The following is an 18947-nucleotide window of genomic DNA, read 5'->3' as shown; positions in this document are numbered from 1 at the left end:
CACTCCAGATGTTATGGACTACAATTCCCATCCGCCCCTGCCAGCATGGCCAATTGGCGATGCTGGCAGGGGCTGATGGGAATTGTAGTCCATAACATCTGGAGTGCCAAAGGTTCGCCACCACGGTAATAGGTAATAGGTAGATGTCCTGAGTGAAAGGCAAGGTGGCCCGCTGCCCCGTTAAAGCATCCTTGTTTGCAATACTATAACCTTGAACCAAGAATTCTTGCATCGTCGTGTCTGTAGCTGCTGCCCCTTCTCCCAGCAGCTCGCTCTGACTTCTCCATCAAGCCCAGCGTGCCTCAGCCCCATCCTGCTTCAGAATCCCTCTCCCAAATTTTGGCTGGCTTCCAGAAATGAATTTCTATGGGTGTCTGTGCAGAATAAGGAGATTTTTGTGCCTCCTTTGTAAATTTCACCTTTTTGTTTTTGGTTATGCAGTTGAGTTTTCAGTCGGGTTAGGAATGCTTTGATGTGGACAGGAAACTTAAAATTGCAGGTCATCCGATCTTGGAAGCAACTTCAGATGATAAAGTGAGAAATGATGGTGTGTTTTAGCAGGGAGAAGCAATTTGCCCACAAACGTTTCTGCCCTAGTCCTGCTAACTGTAGAGCTGTCACTTACTGGACTCCCCCCACCACTGCCAAAACCCCCTCTGGATGTATCCCAAAGAACCTTTCCAGACATACTGGACAGCCTTTGGCCCTGATCTTTTGCAAGCACCATCGAACCTCTTGAATTTCCTCTGGCAAAGGCCAAGTGCAGCAGCAGCAGCAGGAAGGTCGCTTGGCACCCAGCCCCGTGTCCAGAACAGGCATCTGTCCTCTTTGTGGGGAAGCCAGGGGCACAGCTTCACTCCACAAGGAACCCATTTATATACCACTGGGGTTATATGTGAAGCAAAACTGTGTTGCTAAAACTGCTGTGTTGCTAAAACTCACTGTGTACCAGCCATGTGTGTGTGTTATATTTTGCCACTGTCTGATTCCTGTTATTGATAACATGCGCTCACTTGCTCAATTCTATTTTTGCTCAATTCTATGGCTGCTCAGATTTCCATATAATGCTTACTTTTTTTGCCTTTTTAAAAAAAATGTAGATCACGCAGTCTTTCCACCAGCATACCCACCTCCTCCAGTCCCACAGGTGGGAAAACCTTCCTATTCAGCGAACTGTGTTCGTTCAGTCTCTAGCAAGAGTGGCGTGCCTGTGCTTCCTCTGCCACCCCCCAAGAAAAACTTACCTGATTTTAAGCCCGAAGCTCGCTTGTGTATGAGAGAGGACCTTCCTTTTCAGCGCCAAGCTACATGTCACGTGAGACCCAAGCTAGCGCATCATCAAGCAAGTAGCCCAGCACTGATAACACCTCCCGTTCCTCTAGCCAGAAAGCTCCCTTGCCTCATAGAGCCTGGCTGTCAGTCACCTGTACGTTTGCCCCTCAACCACACCTCAGCTACGTCAGAAGAGAGTGAGAAGCTAACAGAGTTAAAGGTGTCTTCAAAGGGTCCACCTCCACTTCCAAGCAGCAAGCCCAGATTGAAACGCTGCCCTCTGATGCCAGCAAATGCCAAACCTCCAAGGGAATGTGGCAAGCCTGAACTATTGACACCCAAAATGCTGGCTGAACCTCTAGCATCTACTGAGCATCAAGCATCTACTGTGCCTTTATCCAAGCAGAAGAAGCCTCCCCCTCCACAGTAAGTTGGAAAGCAGGGGGAATGTCATGACTCAAGTTTGAACTCAGGTTCAAATTCAGGCTCAGTTTAGGAATCACTCAAAACTATTGTTTAATGATGCCAGCTATGTTTTGTGAGATTTCCAAATGCATGCCACTCCACTAACTGTGGTTAGGTAGTGTTAGCTAGCCAAACTATGGTTTGAAGTTGGTTTTCTGACTACAATGAGTCTTAATTATGGTTTTGTATCTATGTATCTATGTGATATTCTGACTTAATCCTAGTTTGCTCCTCAGAAATGTGCTTTCATGTTGCCCTCCATAATGAATGGGGGTCAGTGTAGAACAGCAGATAAGTACCCAAATTTACACTGGAAGTGCTTCATAGCAAAAGCTCTTAAACCTTAAAAATAAAGTTATACTCAAAAGTAAAATGATTCTCAAGTGTAAAAAACACTGAGAATCGTTCTACGTTTCAGCATAACTTTATTTTTAAGGTTTAACAGTTTTTGCTGCCATCCACTTCCAGTGTCAGTTTGGGTACTTAACTTGCATGTTGTCCAGCTGTAGATAACATGTGGCTGGAGAAAGAGCCTGAGATCAGGCATCAACTCAGTTCTGGTTTTACCAACTAACTAGAGTTGAAATAAGAGATGATTTCCTGTGGAGTCTGAACTGAGTCACAGACTGATCATGGGGTAGAAATTAGCTTATCTTCTTGCACATATGTCTGTACATCTTTGCCCTGGAACTGGAATCAAATGTTGCTCAGAAAAGGTACTACCGGTACCAGTGCGTATATTAATCTAAAGTCATTTTTTCTAATCTCAGACTCCAGCTGTCCCAGGCTTTAAAACCCTGCTGCTCTAGGATTATGAAATTAAAAACTCAAAGGATAAATATATTTTTCCTAAAGTTCCTTTGTGCTCCTTTGAGAGAAAACATATGGTGAAAAATCACAGCCAGCATTTCTTAGGAGCCATCCAGCATCTAACTAACAAAGGCAAAGCAACATTCTTCTTGCCTCACTGATATCCAGATATCCTCTCTGTTCCTTTCTTCTTTGTAAATTGAGCCATTAAAAAAATCAGACTATTATTCCAATGTGGACTTGCTACCTTCCTCTACTCTGATGACAGATGGGCAGCCATATTCATGTGTTTAAAAAGTTAAAGTCTAACCCTTTCCCTCAATTAGATGGAGAAACTATGTATTGCTTCTTTTTTCAAATTATAAACAAGTGTCTGTATTTTAATAAATTGAAATTGAATAAAAATATTTTTAAGTTACAGTTTAAAAGTTAAAAGGTTATTAAAAGGGAGTTCATGAACACTGCGACTTAATCTCATATTTATGTGTAGCAGTGAAATAAAACAGGAATTCACCAGAGCCCTTCGGGGGAGGGCGGTATATAAAATTAATAAATAATAATAATAATAACAACAACTAGCAAATATTATTTTGCCACAAGTTTTTGAGTGGTGTAGCTCACTTCATTGGATGCCTGAAGTATATATTTATGTGGTTATGTCCTTCTTTTCTCCTTAATGGAAGCCCAACAGCACTACTCTCCCTTCTTCTTTTTATCCTCACAACCACCACCTTGTCAGGTAGGTTAGGCTAACGGGGAGTGAACAGATAGTGATCCTCTCACAGTAGGCTTAGGATTCAAACCTGGGAGTTCCTCATCCTCGCTGGGCCTTGTAACCCGGGGTGTTGAATTCATTTGTTTCAAGGATCAGATATGTCATGAAAGTGACTTGGCCAGGCTGGGCCTTGGGGTGAGGTGGGGTGGGCTGCCTCAAGTGGTCCCAGAATGGGGCGGGTGTGTATGTGCGTGCGCACACGCGCACGCCCTGGACTGGCAAGCCTGCAATAGGGTAGGATGACTGCCTTGAGAGGACTTACCAGCCTTCGAGCCAGCTGAGGAAACCCCCACTCCCAATCTGGGCTAGATCTTAAATGTTGCACTTTGAAAACATCACAAGAAAACCTCAAACTGGAGAAAACATGGGTTCTAATCATCTAAGCAAGGCATATGAGAGCAAAATCACATGTATGTGGGTACATTTTTGTAGTGTCTCTTCAAGGACGTAGGTAAAGGAGGAGCTCCAGGGGTTCAACCCCCCTATTACATGTCCGAAGCTCCACCCCCCGTTTGTGGTTTTTTTGTATTTTTAGTGTTTTTTTTTCAGTTTTTGGCCTGAAGGGGGTGCCATTTTTAGGCTAGCACACCAACATTTCAGGGATTTTTTGGGAGACTCTCCTGATGATACCACCCAGGTTTGGTGAGGTTTGGTTCAGGGGGTCTAAAGTTATGAACTCCTAAAGGGGGTGCCCCATCCCCCATTGTTTCCAATGATACCTAATAGAAGATGGGGGCTACACCTTTGAGGGTCCATAACTTTGGACCACCTGAACCAAACTTCACCAAACCTGGGTGGTATAATCAGGAGAGTCTCCTAAAGATATTCTGAAAGTTTGGTGCTGCTAGCTTAACAATTGCACCCCTGACAGCAGGCACCCCCCAAATTTCCCCAGATTCTCCTTTTGAATCCATCCCCTTCGGCATGGATTTAAATGGAGAATCTGAGGTCCCCAGTTTAAACATTTAAAGTGATGCTGTTTCAGGGTAGGGGAGAATCCACCCCAAAACAGCATCACTTTCAATATTGTTTTATCTGCGGACTCCAGATACTCCCTTTAAGGTGGATTTAAAAGGAGAATCTGGGCTCTCTAGTTTAAACACCATTGAAAATGATGCTGTTTGGGGGTGGATTCCAGCATCACAGTGGCTGCCCATGGGGGGGGGCACAAAACTCAGATTTTGCACTGGGTTCCATTTTCCCTAGCTATGCCTCTGCCCGGAGGGGAGGGCAGAAGGAACTGCCAGCTGCCAGCTAGGAGCCCAACTGGGGGGGCAGGGCAGGGGAGTCTGCTGTCCCTGGCCTCGGAGAGCTGCTTTTATAAGCACTTAGGCTTGGGGCGGGGCGGGTGGGGTTGTGGCCCCGCCCCCCAAAACCACCCCATTAAAAAAATCTATACCTACATCACTGTGTCTCTTCATTATGACTATTTTTTATGTCTCAAACTTCTTGCAGTATTTATCTAAATAGAAGCATGGGAATAGAAGCCCACATTGCTTAGTTCAGTTTTTCCCCAACTTCATTCCATGGAATTCTGGGGGTTCCAGGATGTTTCTCAGGACTTTCTTGTTGGGACAGTCGTGGATATTGCTACACAAAGCAGCTCATCTTTGAATGCCATGTTTAGCTGTTGACGGTTGCACTCTCAGTTGATAGCGAATTGGTAAGGTCTGCCCAGTGCCCTGCATAGAGAGAGTCCAGAATGTGTTCTAGGCTCTTCTGCAGCGTGCACAGGGTGTGTGGGTGCCTAGGAGACACCTTATAGATTTGTTCAGTTGTAAAATATTCTCTGATTGTAAAATCTGAAAATCACTGCCTTTTTGACAGAATGTCAGTAACAGTAACAACAAGCCTTTAATAATAAAAATGTAATAAAAATGAAAGGAACACAAAAAATACATAAAATGTATAAACAAAAGATATTTAAAACAATACAGTCTCAAAGGTTGTATAAGCTACGTTGATGAAGCCTCATAGCATGCAGCAGGTGTTAGAATATAAATATGAAATTAAGTTGTTAATGCATGAGCCTGTTTCCATTAATGTAAAGCACTGTGTTCTTCCTGATTCCAGCATAGGTTCTGTCTCTGCTAGGAGGTCATCCCCAGATGGGCAGAGCTTCCGAGGTGCCTCTGAGAAGACAGCAATGCCTTCACAACCAGCCGTGCCTGGGACAGACTCCGACGATGACTATGAAAAAGTAAGGCTGCGCATTCTCAGACTTTCATAGAAAGTCATGGACCCAACCTTACCTAATCCATAGGACATGTGGGTAAACTTGTGGCTGCTGTATATTAATTACAAAATATATATTAATTACAAGTATATTGTAATAACAGAATTAATATATAGAAGGCAGTTTGGTCAGGGATTTGCACAAAATTCACAAGTCAGGCTGTTTTTCTGCAGGGATATCTGGCAAGAGTTTTACAATATAGGAAGTAGCTTTCAGGTGCTGACATTGTAAAAAGTGCAAACTGGGAACACATGTGCAAATATCAATACTGCAAGAATTGTCATTTGTTTATTTTAAAAAACCCCACATTGTTTAGAGTTGAAGACTTTAGGTGAATTGGAAGGCTTTTAAACATTGGGCCTTGATAATTGAAGCTGGGTGAGGTCACACTTTCTATATATATGACCACGAAACTATTCTCACTATGCATGGAGCGATCACTATGTTGTTGTTTCTGTGACTTCTCAACTGAGCGTTTTTGTCTTGCAGGTTGAACTCCCTAATTCAGTATTTGTCAATACATCTGAGTCCCTTGAAGTTGAAAGGTAAAGCTTAGGATATCAGTGGCTCCTGGGGAATTAGAAACATGGATGGGAAGTGAGCGAAGGCTATAGGAGGGACTGAAGCCTGAAGTCTGGGCACTTTGCATTCACTGAATAGCAGTTGTCTTGCTGTAATGACAGGGTAAAAAGGAAACAAGGGCCACTCAATAACCAAACAACTATGGGCAAAGAACTGGTGGTGCAAGAAAGAGAACATTTATTGGAGGATAATAGTTAAAAAAGATGTTTATATTTCAATAAGAAACAATTTTATATTCCAATCCCTATGCATTTCAATTCACTTTGTCCCTTGTGTTGTCTAGCTCCTTGACGAAGCTAATGTGAATATCCTTTTCCTTACATTATCAGCTTTTTGCCCATATTTGTTTTGTGATGAAAGGGTGCCAAAGGGTGGGCAGGTAGGTTAGGTGGCAACCTTTGATGATGTCTTTCTCTGTGGGCCTGCTTTACACAGAATGAAGCATCACCCCTTGTGTTGGGCAGTTTGACACACTTAAGATGTTAGTGTTTGTTGCTGGGAAGTCAGTTATCAGTTTAGTCCTGGTGGTTTTGTTCCAAGCTGGCTTCTGCGTTTCTCAAAAAGTGACCATTCGTATTTACACACTATTTTAGGATGTTCAAATCTGAAAATCTGACAGGACATCCAAAAACGGGATTATTCTGCATTAGGAACTCATCAACGAAAACTGGAAAGGTAATAGAAAAGGATTATCTTGAATATGAAATACCATGTGTGTGTTCTCTCTGAAAGGAGAATGTCATACAGCACAGTTCACATGGGGAATTTTGAGAGCTTGGGAGGTGCCTCTGTATTGGTCCTTGTGTCATCAGCATCATTCCAGAGATTCAAGACCCTTCTAGCCCCTGATTGGTATATTTCAGATCCCCAGTTTATTCATTGGTCGATTCATTGGTCAACAACCAACCAATCATCCATGCCACATTTGGATTCCTTTGTTCTATACAGCTATGACAGGGAATTTCTGCAGAGCAAACCATTCCCTTGGTTGCACTAACTGAAGCGGTTCCCTTTGGGCAAGGTGCCCAGAGGCTTGCAGCTTGTAAATCCATTTGTGGCAGAGAGAAGAGACATGCCTGGGTAGGATATGGGTCGAGGGGACACTGATGTGCCCAGCCTGATCTCGACCAGCCAAGGTGTTGTGCTCAATAATGAGACTGTGAATTTGGATGATTTCTTTATTATGAAACAGTATCAGGAAAAAGCATGTAGACTTCTGTGCCAGAACCAAAGCACCAAACCAGCTTCCATTATACCCACATCATGCCCCACCACATCACACAACACCACTCCTAAACACCAGTTCGCAAGGGAGGTTGGGCCTCCACCAGTCCCACGGTCCAGAGACAGTGTGGCCTTCAGCTAGGTCAAAACAACCCACACTCCCGAGGGCTGTGGAGGCAACAGCTATCAGGTGTCTAACAAGCAGATTAGGCTTTGCCTGGGAAACAAAACTAAAGCAGCAGCAGACAGGAGGGAGGGAGGAGAGGAAGAGTTCTGCTCGGGAGACATGGCAGGATCATGACACAAGGGAGGGACTGTTGGGCAGGGCTGGGATAAAGGATGGCTGGCAGGGAAGGGAGATCCTGGTCGGAAGAGCGTGGCCTGATCTGTACTCTGTCCGGAGCAGCTGGCTGGGCCTGCCCTTAGGGATGTGTATCAGCAGATTTAAGCGGAGCTAAGGGTAGACAAGAAGGTCAAGTAGTCTTCCTGCGCTCACTGCAGCCTCCTAGCACTTAGGAAAAGAAAACTGTCCACACAAGATGTTATTTCCAATCAGGAAGGCTTTACTTAGCAGTTGCAAGATTACACAAGACTACACTAAATACTACTACAAGGCTATACAGAACACTTCAGTAAGACTGTAACACTAGACTGAGTCTGAATAAACAGGAATACTTCTGAATAAAGTGGAATACAGCATACACAATGGTTAGCTTCTTATAACATTCAAGCAGAATACTTTTCCCGGAAACAGCCTTTCATTGGACCAGAGTCACAGTTGAATTCATGCATCATGTTAAAGGTTAACTGTTGCTGGTTGCGCCCAGAGTGGCTGGCTACGGCTCTTGTTGCTGAGTAAGCTTTCTGCTGACTAGAAGATGAACCATTCTGAACCATTGTTTTATATATCATGACACCCCTTCTCATATTCTAGGTAGCAGATACACACATACAATTCACTCAGTTATATTTACAATTCCCAACAATGGTAACATTCGTTCAAATTTCAATTCAGGTACAGCTTTCGTGAACATGTCAGCTTGATTATTTCCACTTTCCACAAAGTAATAGTTTTGTTGTGTACCATTTGTTTCACATTCTGGTATCTCACACCAATGTATTTGGTTCTGGTTTTCAAATGTTCAGTCTCTGCAAGACTGATACAAGTTTGTGAATCATCCTGAACAACTATAGGTTCAATACATTTCACATTCAGATCTTTTAACAATTGCTTTACCCATTGTAATTCTGTACAAGTTTCACTTAGAGCACTATATTCTGCTTCGGAATTTGATAAAGCGATAGATATTTGCTTTCTTGATCTCCATATAATCAGTGTATTAGTGTACTTCACAATATACCTGGTACAGGATTTTCTATCAGTGTCATTGGCAAATGAACTATCTGCTGTATTGTCGAAGGCTGTCAGCACATTTGTTTTGTCAGGTGCAATTACTGGACAATGTTGCTGTGTACCTTTGAGATATCTAATGATTCTTTTTACATCTTGCCAAGCATGTTGCGTAGATTTAGACACTTTTCTGCTTAAATAGCTTACAGCATATATCAGCTCTTGTCCAATTGGCTATATGTAATAAGCTTCCAATGATGGAGAGATATATGTTCGCCTTTTCAAATAATTTTTCATCAGAATTGTTGTCATTTTTAGTAAACTCTGTAGCCATAGGAGTTTTAGCAATTTTGGCATTCTCTAAACTTGTTCTGTGAATTAGTTCTTTTATTTTCTCTTTCTGGCTTAGCAAAAGGTTTCCTTCTGCTGTTCTATGTATCTCTATTCCCTATTCCTAGATATGTTTTTATGTAACCCAAATCTTTCACCTGAAATGTTTAACTTAGTGATTTGTTTATCTGTTAGAGCTGCCACATACATGTCATCTACATAGATAATGATGATCATCTTCTCTTTTTCTGTTCCTTTGGTGTATACACAAGAATCTGCAGTACTTCTTTTGCATCCTAATTTACATAGACCATCATGTAAACAATTATTCCAGTTGCGAGCTGCTTGTGTAAGACCATACAAAGACTTGTTCAGCTTATAAACCTTTCCTGTTTCTACAACATAGCCTGGTGCAGGTTTCATATAAAGGAGCATGTTAATAGGCACATGTTCCATCCTTTTTGTACAGCTAATGTCATGATTAGTCTCATGAACTCAGCTTTAGCTATAGGTGAATATACTGAGCATATACTGAGGATATACTGAGAATATACTGCTTGATCAAAGTTTTCCAGATATTGTTGTCCAAAGCCTTGTGCTATCAATCTTTGTATTTGAACTTTCCATCTGGTAGAGGTTTCTTTCTATATACCCACCAAGGCCCAATCACTTTTTGATTGTCTGGCTGATCTACCACCTCAAAAACCTTTTGCTGCACCAGAGATTCAAACTCTGCATCCATGGCTGTATTCCAATGCTCTTGTTCAACAGGATTTCTCTCTAGCATCTCCTGGAAACTTTGTGGTTGTATCCAGGTCTGACATATTCTGACCACTTGTGTAGACCCATACCTTTGTGGTGGTATACCTTTGTTCTCCCTGTTTGACCTTCTGGGAAAATCCATACTATACTGTTTCACTTCCTCTTTTTCAGAATCTGAACTGCTCTCTCCCTCACTCTCCTTCATATCTTTGGGAATATTAGAGTGACCTTGATCTGAGAAAGTTGGTGTGTTCTGATCACTAACTTCAGCACCTTCTGGCTGCTCAGTTAAGGAATACATCTGAGTTGGCATGGACATGTTCCCACCCTGAATGCCGCACTTCTTGAGATCACAACTTTTCCATAACCCAAAGTAAATCTGTAAGCTTTACAATTTTGAGTATAGCCCACAAATCTTAGTTTCTTCCATTTCTGTTTTCCCATCAGCCTTTGTGCACTGGGAAAGCTTCCAAACCTTCTTAAACATTTTAGGGATGGTTTCTTCCCAAACAGTATGAAATGTGGAGCGTTGTTTATGCTTGAGCTCCATAAGCAATTTATCACGTGTGTTGCAGTACAGACAGTACCCCCCAGTAATGAAATGGAAGTTTAGAATCCTGGAGCATACAATCCCTCATTATTTTTAGAATCCCTAACCTTCTCTCAGAGATTCCATTCTCCTACAGGGTATAAGGATTGGTCAGTCTGTGCACAATCCCTTTGGTTTCTAATCAAGACTGAAATTTGTTACTCATGGATTCCCCTCCACAGTCAGCCTGTAGACTTGCCACCTTATAGGGAAATTTTCTTTCTATCATGGCAACCCAGTTTTCAAATTTCCTTGCAATGTTACCTCAGAAGTTGTACCATCAGCAAGACTCACATGGGAAACAGTAGCTTCAGTCTCATCATGAAGTAGACTTTTTTTGTTGACACAGTGTGCAGTACAGTCACTGTCCATCAACCAGGAACTCTTTTGCTATTCAGAAGCCTTGGTCACCAGCATAGCAGATTCATACTGGTCATGTTTCTTATAGTTTGTAGATCTCTCCTTCTTCCCCTTCTGGCTTTGTATCACCTTCTTACTTCTGGCATCTGGACAATTCCGGGCTAGGTGATTTATGGATCCATAGGAGAAACACCTTCTTACCACATAGGCTTTGACATGCGTTGTCTCTGGAATTGCAGGAGGTTTCACATCAGAGTGATGTCTGTACCAGGATTGGCTCTCTCTGGTTTTCTTTCTGTGGCTTGACTTTCCTTTTGATAAATTTTCTTGAGTGCTTCCCAGGACTCCTTTGCACTACCAGAATCTCTAACATACAGAAGCTGAGAATTCTCCACAGCTAGGATTATTGAGGCTCGGGCTTTCTCATCTGCTTACTTACCAGCTGCATCACCAGCTGATTGAGTTGTCTCCACCACAGTCCATAAGTCTTCTCTTATTAAGTACTTCTGCATCTTGCAAGGACATGTAGTTGCTTGCATTGAGTTGCTCGAAGAGCATACTTGCTCCTGCAAACGCCATCTTCAGCTTTGTTCCAAACTGCTTCACCACAGCTCACAATTTGGACTATGTTTACTCTCTTACTCCCAAGTAGACCTGGAATCTGGGCACATAACCTATCAGCAGAGTTAAAGCAGAGTCATTGTTTTATATATCATGGCCCAGGTGTAAGGAATTCCAAAGAGCAGAAATAAAAAGGCTTTTGATTATAAGTCCGTTTATTCAGACATCCTGGAAAGCACACACACACGACATGGCAGGAATGAGCAATCCCGCTCAAACAACAGGTTATAATGCTGACTAGCCCATCCCCCCGGCTCCGTTCTCATGAGAACGGAATTCTACTATGCGAAAGCGAGATAAGCATTCTCACAAGGTTGGTACAGGTCCTGGCCGGACACCCGGCCAAAAGAATCTCCGTCAAGGCCAGGTTTGGCTGTAAGGGAAACAAGAACGACTGAGATCCTTACACCAGGCTGGCTCCAGGCAAGAACAAGGTCCATGGGGCAGGGCCAGGTGTGGAGGCAGTCACTTAATGCAATGCCACTGGGTGGGGGGGGGGCACTGCCAGAGGAGCAAGGGTTCTCATGATCGGCCTCCTTGGAAAGTGCAACCCTTGGGTTGAGAGGTAATCGTTGGAAACAAGAGGGCAAGAGTCTGCTGTAGGTAATTCAGTCAGTAAAATGAGTTAATTGTTTGGCAGCTGTTAGGAGTGCTGAGTCATGTATCCTAGAACTGAGTCTTTAGTCCAAACACCTGTGAAGGAGGGTTGTGATTGGCTTGGGCTCTAATAAGAAAGTAATGGGTGAACTTCTGGGTTTTTGGAGATGGGAGGCCAGGATGGTACAGACCAGGGTGGCCTGTAGGCACAGCCAGAAGTCTTGACCAGAGAACTGATTGACGTTGATAGCCAGTTACATGGAAATTTTATGTATTGCTTGCCTGAGGAGAGTGTGCAGTTAGCACCCAAGTAGGGTCTAATTGGATTTGTTTTGATTTATTGACTGTACTTCCTGTTCTTGTGTTGCACTCTACTCTAAGAAAAATAAATCTTAAGAAACAGTTTGGGCTCTCTAGTGATTACCATCTTGTAAGAACCCAGTATCGCGCAACTTGCATTGATACAAAGCCCAGTTTACAGGGTTGGTGTATTTATAGGTTGAGTCCGAATTTTGAGAGAAACCTGGAGGTTGGAAAAGAAGTTCTGCCAGCTGGCGGGGGAGCGGGGGTGGCGGCTTCTTGATAGTCTGCTGTGTAACCTGGGCTGGGTGGCCTTGGCCCTGCATGGTGAATCAGGAAAGGCAAAGTTAAACCTGTTTCCTCTGCCCTCTTCCAGGCTTCCTACACACAGTGGGGCATGAGATACTGCGCCTTGCCACACCATCCTAGAAGCGAAATCACATCATTTTCTCTTCTCTCCTTATTCTTTGTCCATTTCACACAGAACCATTATATAAATATTAGATTCTCCCCACTTGGCCTCTTTCTGGTATCAGAGTCCTCTTAATTATTAGTGGACTTGAAAGCACAGTAGATTTGGGGTTCACACAACACGATTCCAGCTGAGCTGGCTGCTGAGCTGGCTTCCAGTTTTTTGTAGTTAAATATTACTGAATCCCAATTCAAAGCTGTTAGTGAAGCAAAAAGCAGTGGCTTTAAAATACTGAAGGCCTGTTGCTACAAGAGTAATATTAACACCCCATGAGAAGCAAGTTCAACAAATAAAGGGGGAGGGGTTCAACAAAAGCCCATCTTAGGTTACAGACCAGTGTTGATGGTGGAGTTGGAAAGCCCCCAGAACTTGAGCCGTGCTGCCTGTGCTTCCTCATTGGGTTGGTCTGGACTACTTTGGCAGAATTTGGCTTATTGATAAGCATTGATAAGCATCCTCATTTTCATCTAAATGGCACTCCAAAGTTTTCATTCTGTTTGCAAGGTGCTGCTTGGAGATGGTTGGGACATTGTGGGTAACATTATTGTGCTTTTCTTCCCTTTTCAAGGTGTTAGTTGTGTGGGATGACTCCATTGAGAAAGTGAGAAACTATAGAATATTTCAACAGGTTAGTAGAAGAGCAGTATGTAAAGACACAGCGGTATGCACTGGTTGCATGATATGATATACAGCCTTTTTTTGTTTGCATTTTAAATATACTAGTATACGCCAACAATTTAGAATCCACAATTGTACATTTTTGTTCTTAAATAACATGATCTCCTAACCATTGTCCAAAAATAGCTCGTTCAGTAAATATTCTAGAGCCACTGAGAAATTACCAGAGAGAAAATGAAATCCCTTTCTAATTCTCTTCATACATTGAACATTCCCCCCAAATCTCATTAAATACAGAGAAAAAGAAAAACAAAAATATACTTTCAGTGCAGGATTATTTAACTTATCTATTCAAACTATACAAAACATAATTTCTCACTGGTTTTTTTCCCCACATAGCGCCTACAATTCAAAACCTGAAGTTGATACACACGGGAATCTTGTTTTTAGGAAGATTATTAATGTTTTCCAAGTCTCTGTATATAAATCCCAATTCTGGTTTCTCAGCAAGGATTATAGTTTACCCATTATAGTTTACCCATTACCTAAGTCAAGTAGTTTAACTAACCAATCCTCTGATGAGGATTCTCCAGTCTTTTCAGATTTAGGCAACCTAGCAGCCGTAACTATATGTAGTAGTAATTTATCATATTTCTGTTTTCCTGTTCTTACTAAATTTAATAAATATATCTCTGGTGTAAAGCCAATCTCTAATTATAGTCTTAATCAACATATGAATATTTACCCAAAATTTCTTTGCTTGATTACATGTCCACGGAGTTAGAAAAAAGAACCCACCATACCACTACATTTTCAACATTTTTGGGAGACCGATTTATACATAAGTGATAATCTCTTAGGGATTAGGTACATTCTGCATAAATTCTCTGTGGAGAATTGTGTTATTGAATAACTTGTGTTATAGAAAATCTGACTTCTGTAGCCCACATTTATTCCCATTTTTCTCTCTTTCTCACAATATTAGAACCAGGGTGCATTCATTGAAAATGCTGGGGGGAAGAATTAGGACTAATAAAAAGAAACACTTCTTCACGCAATGTGTGATTGGTGTTTGGAACATGCTGCCACAGGAGGTGGTGATGGCCACTAACCTGGATAGCTTTAAAAAGGGCTTGGACAGATTTATGGAGGAGAAGTCGATCTATGGCTACCAATCTTGATCCTTCTTGATCTTAGGTTGCAAATGCCTTAGCAGACCGGGTGCTCAGGAGCAGCAGCAGCAGAAGGCCATTGCTTTCCCATCCTGCATGTGAGCTCCCAAACGCATCTGGTGGGCCACTGCAACTAGCAGAGTGCTGGACTAGATGGACTCTGGTCTGATCCAGCTGGCTTGTTCTTATGTTCCTATGACTTAATAGTGTGGCCAACATTTTATCCCAATAAATCATCACCTCTTTAACTGTTTCTGGATGTGTTTCAAACTCTACCAGCCATTTATACATAAATTTAATCAAATAGTCTTCTTTCTGGCAGTTTTTTTCTCCCAAAAGTCCTGCAATTCAAATTGATAATTCTTCAAATCCACCTTCAAACTTTTTGTTAATTGTATATAAATATATCAACTACATACATCTGTTCTCACTGTTATTTCTTCCCCTCTTTTTAATTTTACTTGCTGGGAGTTATAATCCAGAATCTTACCATAAATTATATATATATTTATGGCCAATAGATTGTTTACTAAATAAAACCTCATGGGGGAAGAACCATTTTGGAATGTTCTTAAAAATATTTTTTATATATTTCATCCAAAATTTACAAAGAGCTTCTCTTATATAATGATTACAAAATTCCCTATTGTCCTTAACCTTATATATGCATGCCATCTAAAACAGGTCATGACACTCTAAATGTAATATTTGTCTTTCAATGATAGCCATTCTCTCAATCACACAAAGGCTGCTGCTTCATAATAACAACAGTAAATTTGGAGTTCCTAAATTTCCTTTTTCTTTAGTATCATGCAGATTTTGAAATTTTACTTTTTATTTCTACCCCTGTCCACTGTTGTTTCTATTGAGTACTGAGAATAAGGAAGATGAAATTTGACAGTGAAAGTAGTGGACTGAGAGTAAAATCAGAAAAATATAACATTCATGCCTTTGCAGATGATTTAGTAATATGTGTAGAAGATCCCCCAAACTCAGTTCTCTCCTTGTTGAATAGATGATACAAATTTGGAAAATGTCAGCTTCTAAAACAAATAAACAAAAAACTAATACATGTCTGGACTACAATTAGAAGATTTAGAATCTAAATTGTGAGTGAAAATTAAACAAAATTGGGGAGTGGAATTATTCTTTATTTGAAAATAATGATCAAAAATATGGAAAGTAATCAAAGATCTTTAAAGAAATGGAAATATTCAACTGTCTTTATTAGGAAGAATTGCCAGAATAAAGGTGTCGATATTACCAAAAATGATTTTCCTGTTTCAAACATTACCAATTATTATTACCTCTAAAAAAACATTTATCAAATGTCAGAAAGAGTTGCAGCCTACCTTTTTACTCCTCCCCCCCTCCCCATCTGTGAGCTAGAACTTGGTTTGAATGTCTAAATCTGGACATTTGAAAGGGGCAGTGTGGCATCTTGACTGTAACATCAACTTAGGTATATTAATGTATCGTTAGAACCAGTTAGCTCTACAGAAGCAGTCTATCCAATCTGAGATGGTGGGATTGGCCTCAGTGTTTCTCATTTCAGTGTCATGGCATGTTCCTGAGCTGGTGGAATCTCAGATATCCATTTCAATTTTGCAGCAGGACTCAAAGTTTTACCTGGAGTCAGATGTGCAGTTCCCAAGTCTTGGAAGTCTAGTTGAACACTACCTCTGCCACACCTTGCCTGGCCACAACAGTCTGAGGCTCCAGTTTCCTTATGGCTGTTCTGGATCAAGGTGATGCACCTTCATCATCTACACTGTAATGAAGAGGAATATGGGATCGGAAGAGAAGAGAAGTGCTTTCCTGCCTCATAAACTGGTCATGGATTTCAGTACTGGACAATTTCTGATTATGGTTCTCTTACAGACTATATGGTTTTATTGAAGGAACTGCCTGCTACCCATTTTCAGATTGGATTGGGTTGCTGGATAACATAATTAAAAGATTGCATTGCTAGAAGAAAGCTAAGACAGGTTGGTGCAATGGAATTTTTGCAGACTTGCCTGTTCAGCAGAACTACTGATTTTCCTTCTCTCAGTATGTGGTCATGAGGCTGAATAGCAGAGGAAAACCCCCAAAAGCCAGACATGTTTTGCTGACTTGTTTGCCACAATTGCTTGACAAGGTATTGCAGCAGGACTCAAATTGGTATTGAAGTGGTTGATAATGCTCTTTATTATTATGTTCAGAATTACAAAAGAAGAAACAAACTGGAAAAAAAAAGCTAGATCTCCTTGTAATGTTGGATACTTTTGCTATTTCCAATTTTTGCTACCAAAACATGCTGCAATCAGTACATTTTCAACCCGGTTCTGATGTTTCCTTTACAGTGCTTTTCTAAGATGAGCTAATAGGGTGTGTTATATCCATTCATGTTTTCCATTATTTGGTTTATAACTTCATTTGAAGAGGTTTTAAAATTCAGGACCTGTACTAAAACTTGTTGTATATTCTGTATTTTACCTGGACCAAGATCCAAACAGTTATTTTACACATGCACACACACTTTAATCAAACTGTATTCTGTCTAGAGACAATGAAACATACCTCTGCAAACTATCTGCATTTAAAATGCTGAAGAAAATTTTGTATTTTTAAGATGATATCTTGAAATGCAATCTAGCTGAGCAAAGCTATGTTAGCACTGTGTACAATGTGGACTACTATTTTTCTTTGCAATTCTATGGACGTATATTCTTTTGTTAGAGAAACACACTTATGGTTAACTTCTACCAATAAATGTAACTTGATTTTTACAGATTTTAAAAGATAGCGAACCTTTTTCATCTCTGAAATCAGTGGGGAAGTGTTGGGAAAATCTCACCATTTACCTTCAGTTTCACCTCTGAAGTAGTGATGGTTACATGGGACATTACAGTGCACATCATGATACACCTAAGAAATAATCTTTTTATGGATATATTTAGTTTATTGAATGACATATACAGTCACCTTCATGCTTTCCAAAGCTCTAGTCATGAGACATCCTGCAGTATTCCAATTGACCACTGTGGAGTAGCATTGCTGGGGAAAGTAGGCTATAAAACCATGAAGCTACCAAGTGCAAGCTGTTGCAGGACCTTTCTGTCACTCCTAAAGGGAAAGGTGTGTCCTAGCAAACTTTTCTCTTTCCTTCCTTTTTCCTTTCCCTTTAAAGCTCTCTTAGGGATGGGATTAGTGAAACTTCAGCCCACATGCAGCACTAGAGCACTGAAGGGGAGAGGAACTGCCTGTGAGGTTATAAATGGCTGTTTCTAAAGCTAATGATAATGTTTAAATGGTCTTGAATTCAGTGTCTGATGCTTAAATGCAAAGATGATTACTTGAAATCATCTTAGGTACATTTGTAAGGCAAAATTTATATCCTTTCTGCCCAACCAGTTGGTTAATAATTAAAAGTGGATTATTATAAAATGCATAATAAGAACCAACTAAAACCAAGTGTTTTAAATACAGACCCAGGCATGAGGGCAGAAAGAAGAGTTGAGAAGGGCTGCACATGTGAGTTTGTCATCATGGCAAAATAAAAGATCCAGTGATATCTGTAAGACTAATAACATTTATTCCAATATGAGCTTTTGTGAGTCACAGCTCACTTCCTCATATAGGTAGGAAAAAGAGGTCAAGGGAACACACAAAGAAAAACAGCATTCACCTGCTGGTGTAAGACAGTGATGGGGAAGAAAGACAAATCTCCCTTGGGAGAGAGTTCCACCATTTGAAATTATCTTAGTGAAACAAGACCTGCAGTATAATCCTGCAGTCTCAGACTGTTTATTTCAGTGGACAGAGATTTCAGTAATGCTGCGAAGGATTGCACTGCTTGTGTATTAATTCTGTAATTTTCCAAGGCCTGGTGTACCGAGGAAAATACTGCTTGTAGTCGTACCCACGAGGTCCCAGGGAAGAGATCACCTGCGGAGATCTACCCTGCAGAGCCAGTAAGCAGGAAGTGTGGGATCCCGTGATCCTGGCAACTCTGCCGTGCACTCGCCCTCACACCTTTTATTGGGGTTTCACCGGGGGCGTGTAAAGGGGTCGGGCAGGCAGGAGAACAGGAGGTCGGGAGAGCTGGAGACTATCATGCGATGCATGATCCTACCTGGCTGCTACGCGGCGCGGGAGGGAAGCATCCGTGGTCTGGGCCTAATTCCTCACCTTGAGGGCAGGATTTCTTTGTCCCCTTTGTATGAGACACACCTGGGTGACCAAGGGCCAGGGCAGTTCATGACCCGTGACTCATGGGGGAACGGGGGTTGGGGGAGCGTGTGCGTCCGGAAGGCCGTAGCCGGCACCGGCATGCCTGGCGCTCCTTCTACGGTTCTGCCGGGTTCGCGGGCTCACCCCTACACTAGTGATTGCTTCTTAATCATATGCAATTCTATTTAAACTATTT

The 18947-nt window shown here is 41.6% G+C and overlaps 1 protein-coding gene across 6 annotated transcripts in view; it reads left to right on the top strand.

Moving 5' to 3' along the window:
• SH3BP2 (SH3 domain binding protein 2) overlaps positions 1-17323 on the top strand; it is a 55801-nt gene extending 38478 nt beyond the window's left edge. For 5 of the 6 annotated variants that reach the window (XM_048509434.1, XM_048509431.1, XM_048509432.1 and 2 more), the window contains 6 exons: positions 1101-1698; positions 5396-5522; positions 6048-6103; positions 6734-6815; positions 13315-13374; positions 16148-17323. In XM_048509434.1, the coding sequence (XP_048365391.1) occupies positions 1101-1698; positions 5396-5522; positions 6048-6103; positions 6734-6815; positions 13315-13374; positions 16148-16288 (1064 nt within the window). In that variant the 3' untranslated portion in view covers positions 16289-17323. The remainder of the gene's footprint in view (positions 1-1100; positions 1699-5395; positions 5523-6047; positions 6104-6733; positions 6816-13314; positions 13375-16147) is intronic. The other variant, XM_048509433.1, reaches the window with a different exon arrangement.
• Positions 17324-18947: the final 1624 nt, after the last annotated feature.

This window comes from Sphaerodactylus townsendi, linkage group LG10 (assembly GCF_021028975.2).
Source record: "Sphaerodactylus townsendi isolate TG3544 linkage group LG10, MPM_Stown_v2.3, whole genome shotgun sequence".
Taxonomy (NCBI): Eukaryota; Metazoa; Chordata; class Lepidosauria; order Squamata; family Sphaerodactylidae; genus Sphaerodactylus; species Sphaerodactylus townsendi.
This window is presented reverse-complemented; position numbering and strand designations above follow the sequence as displayed.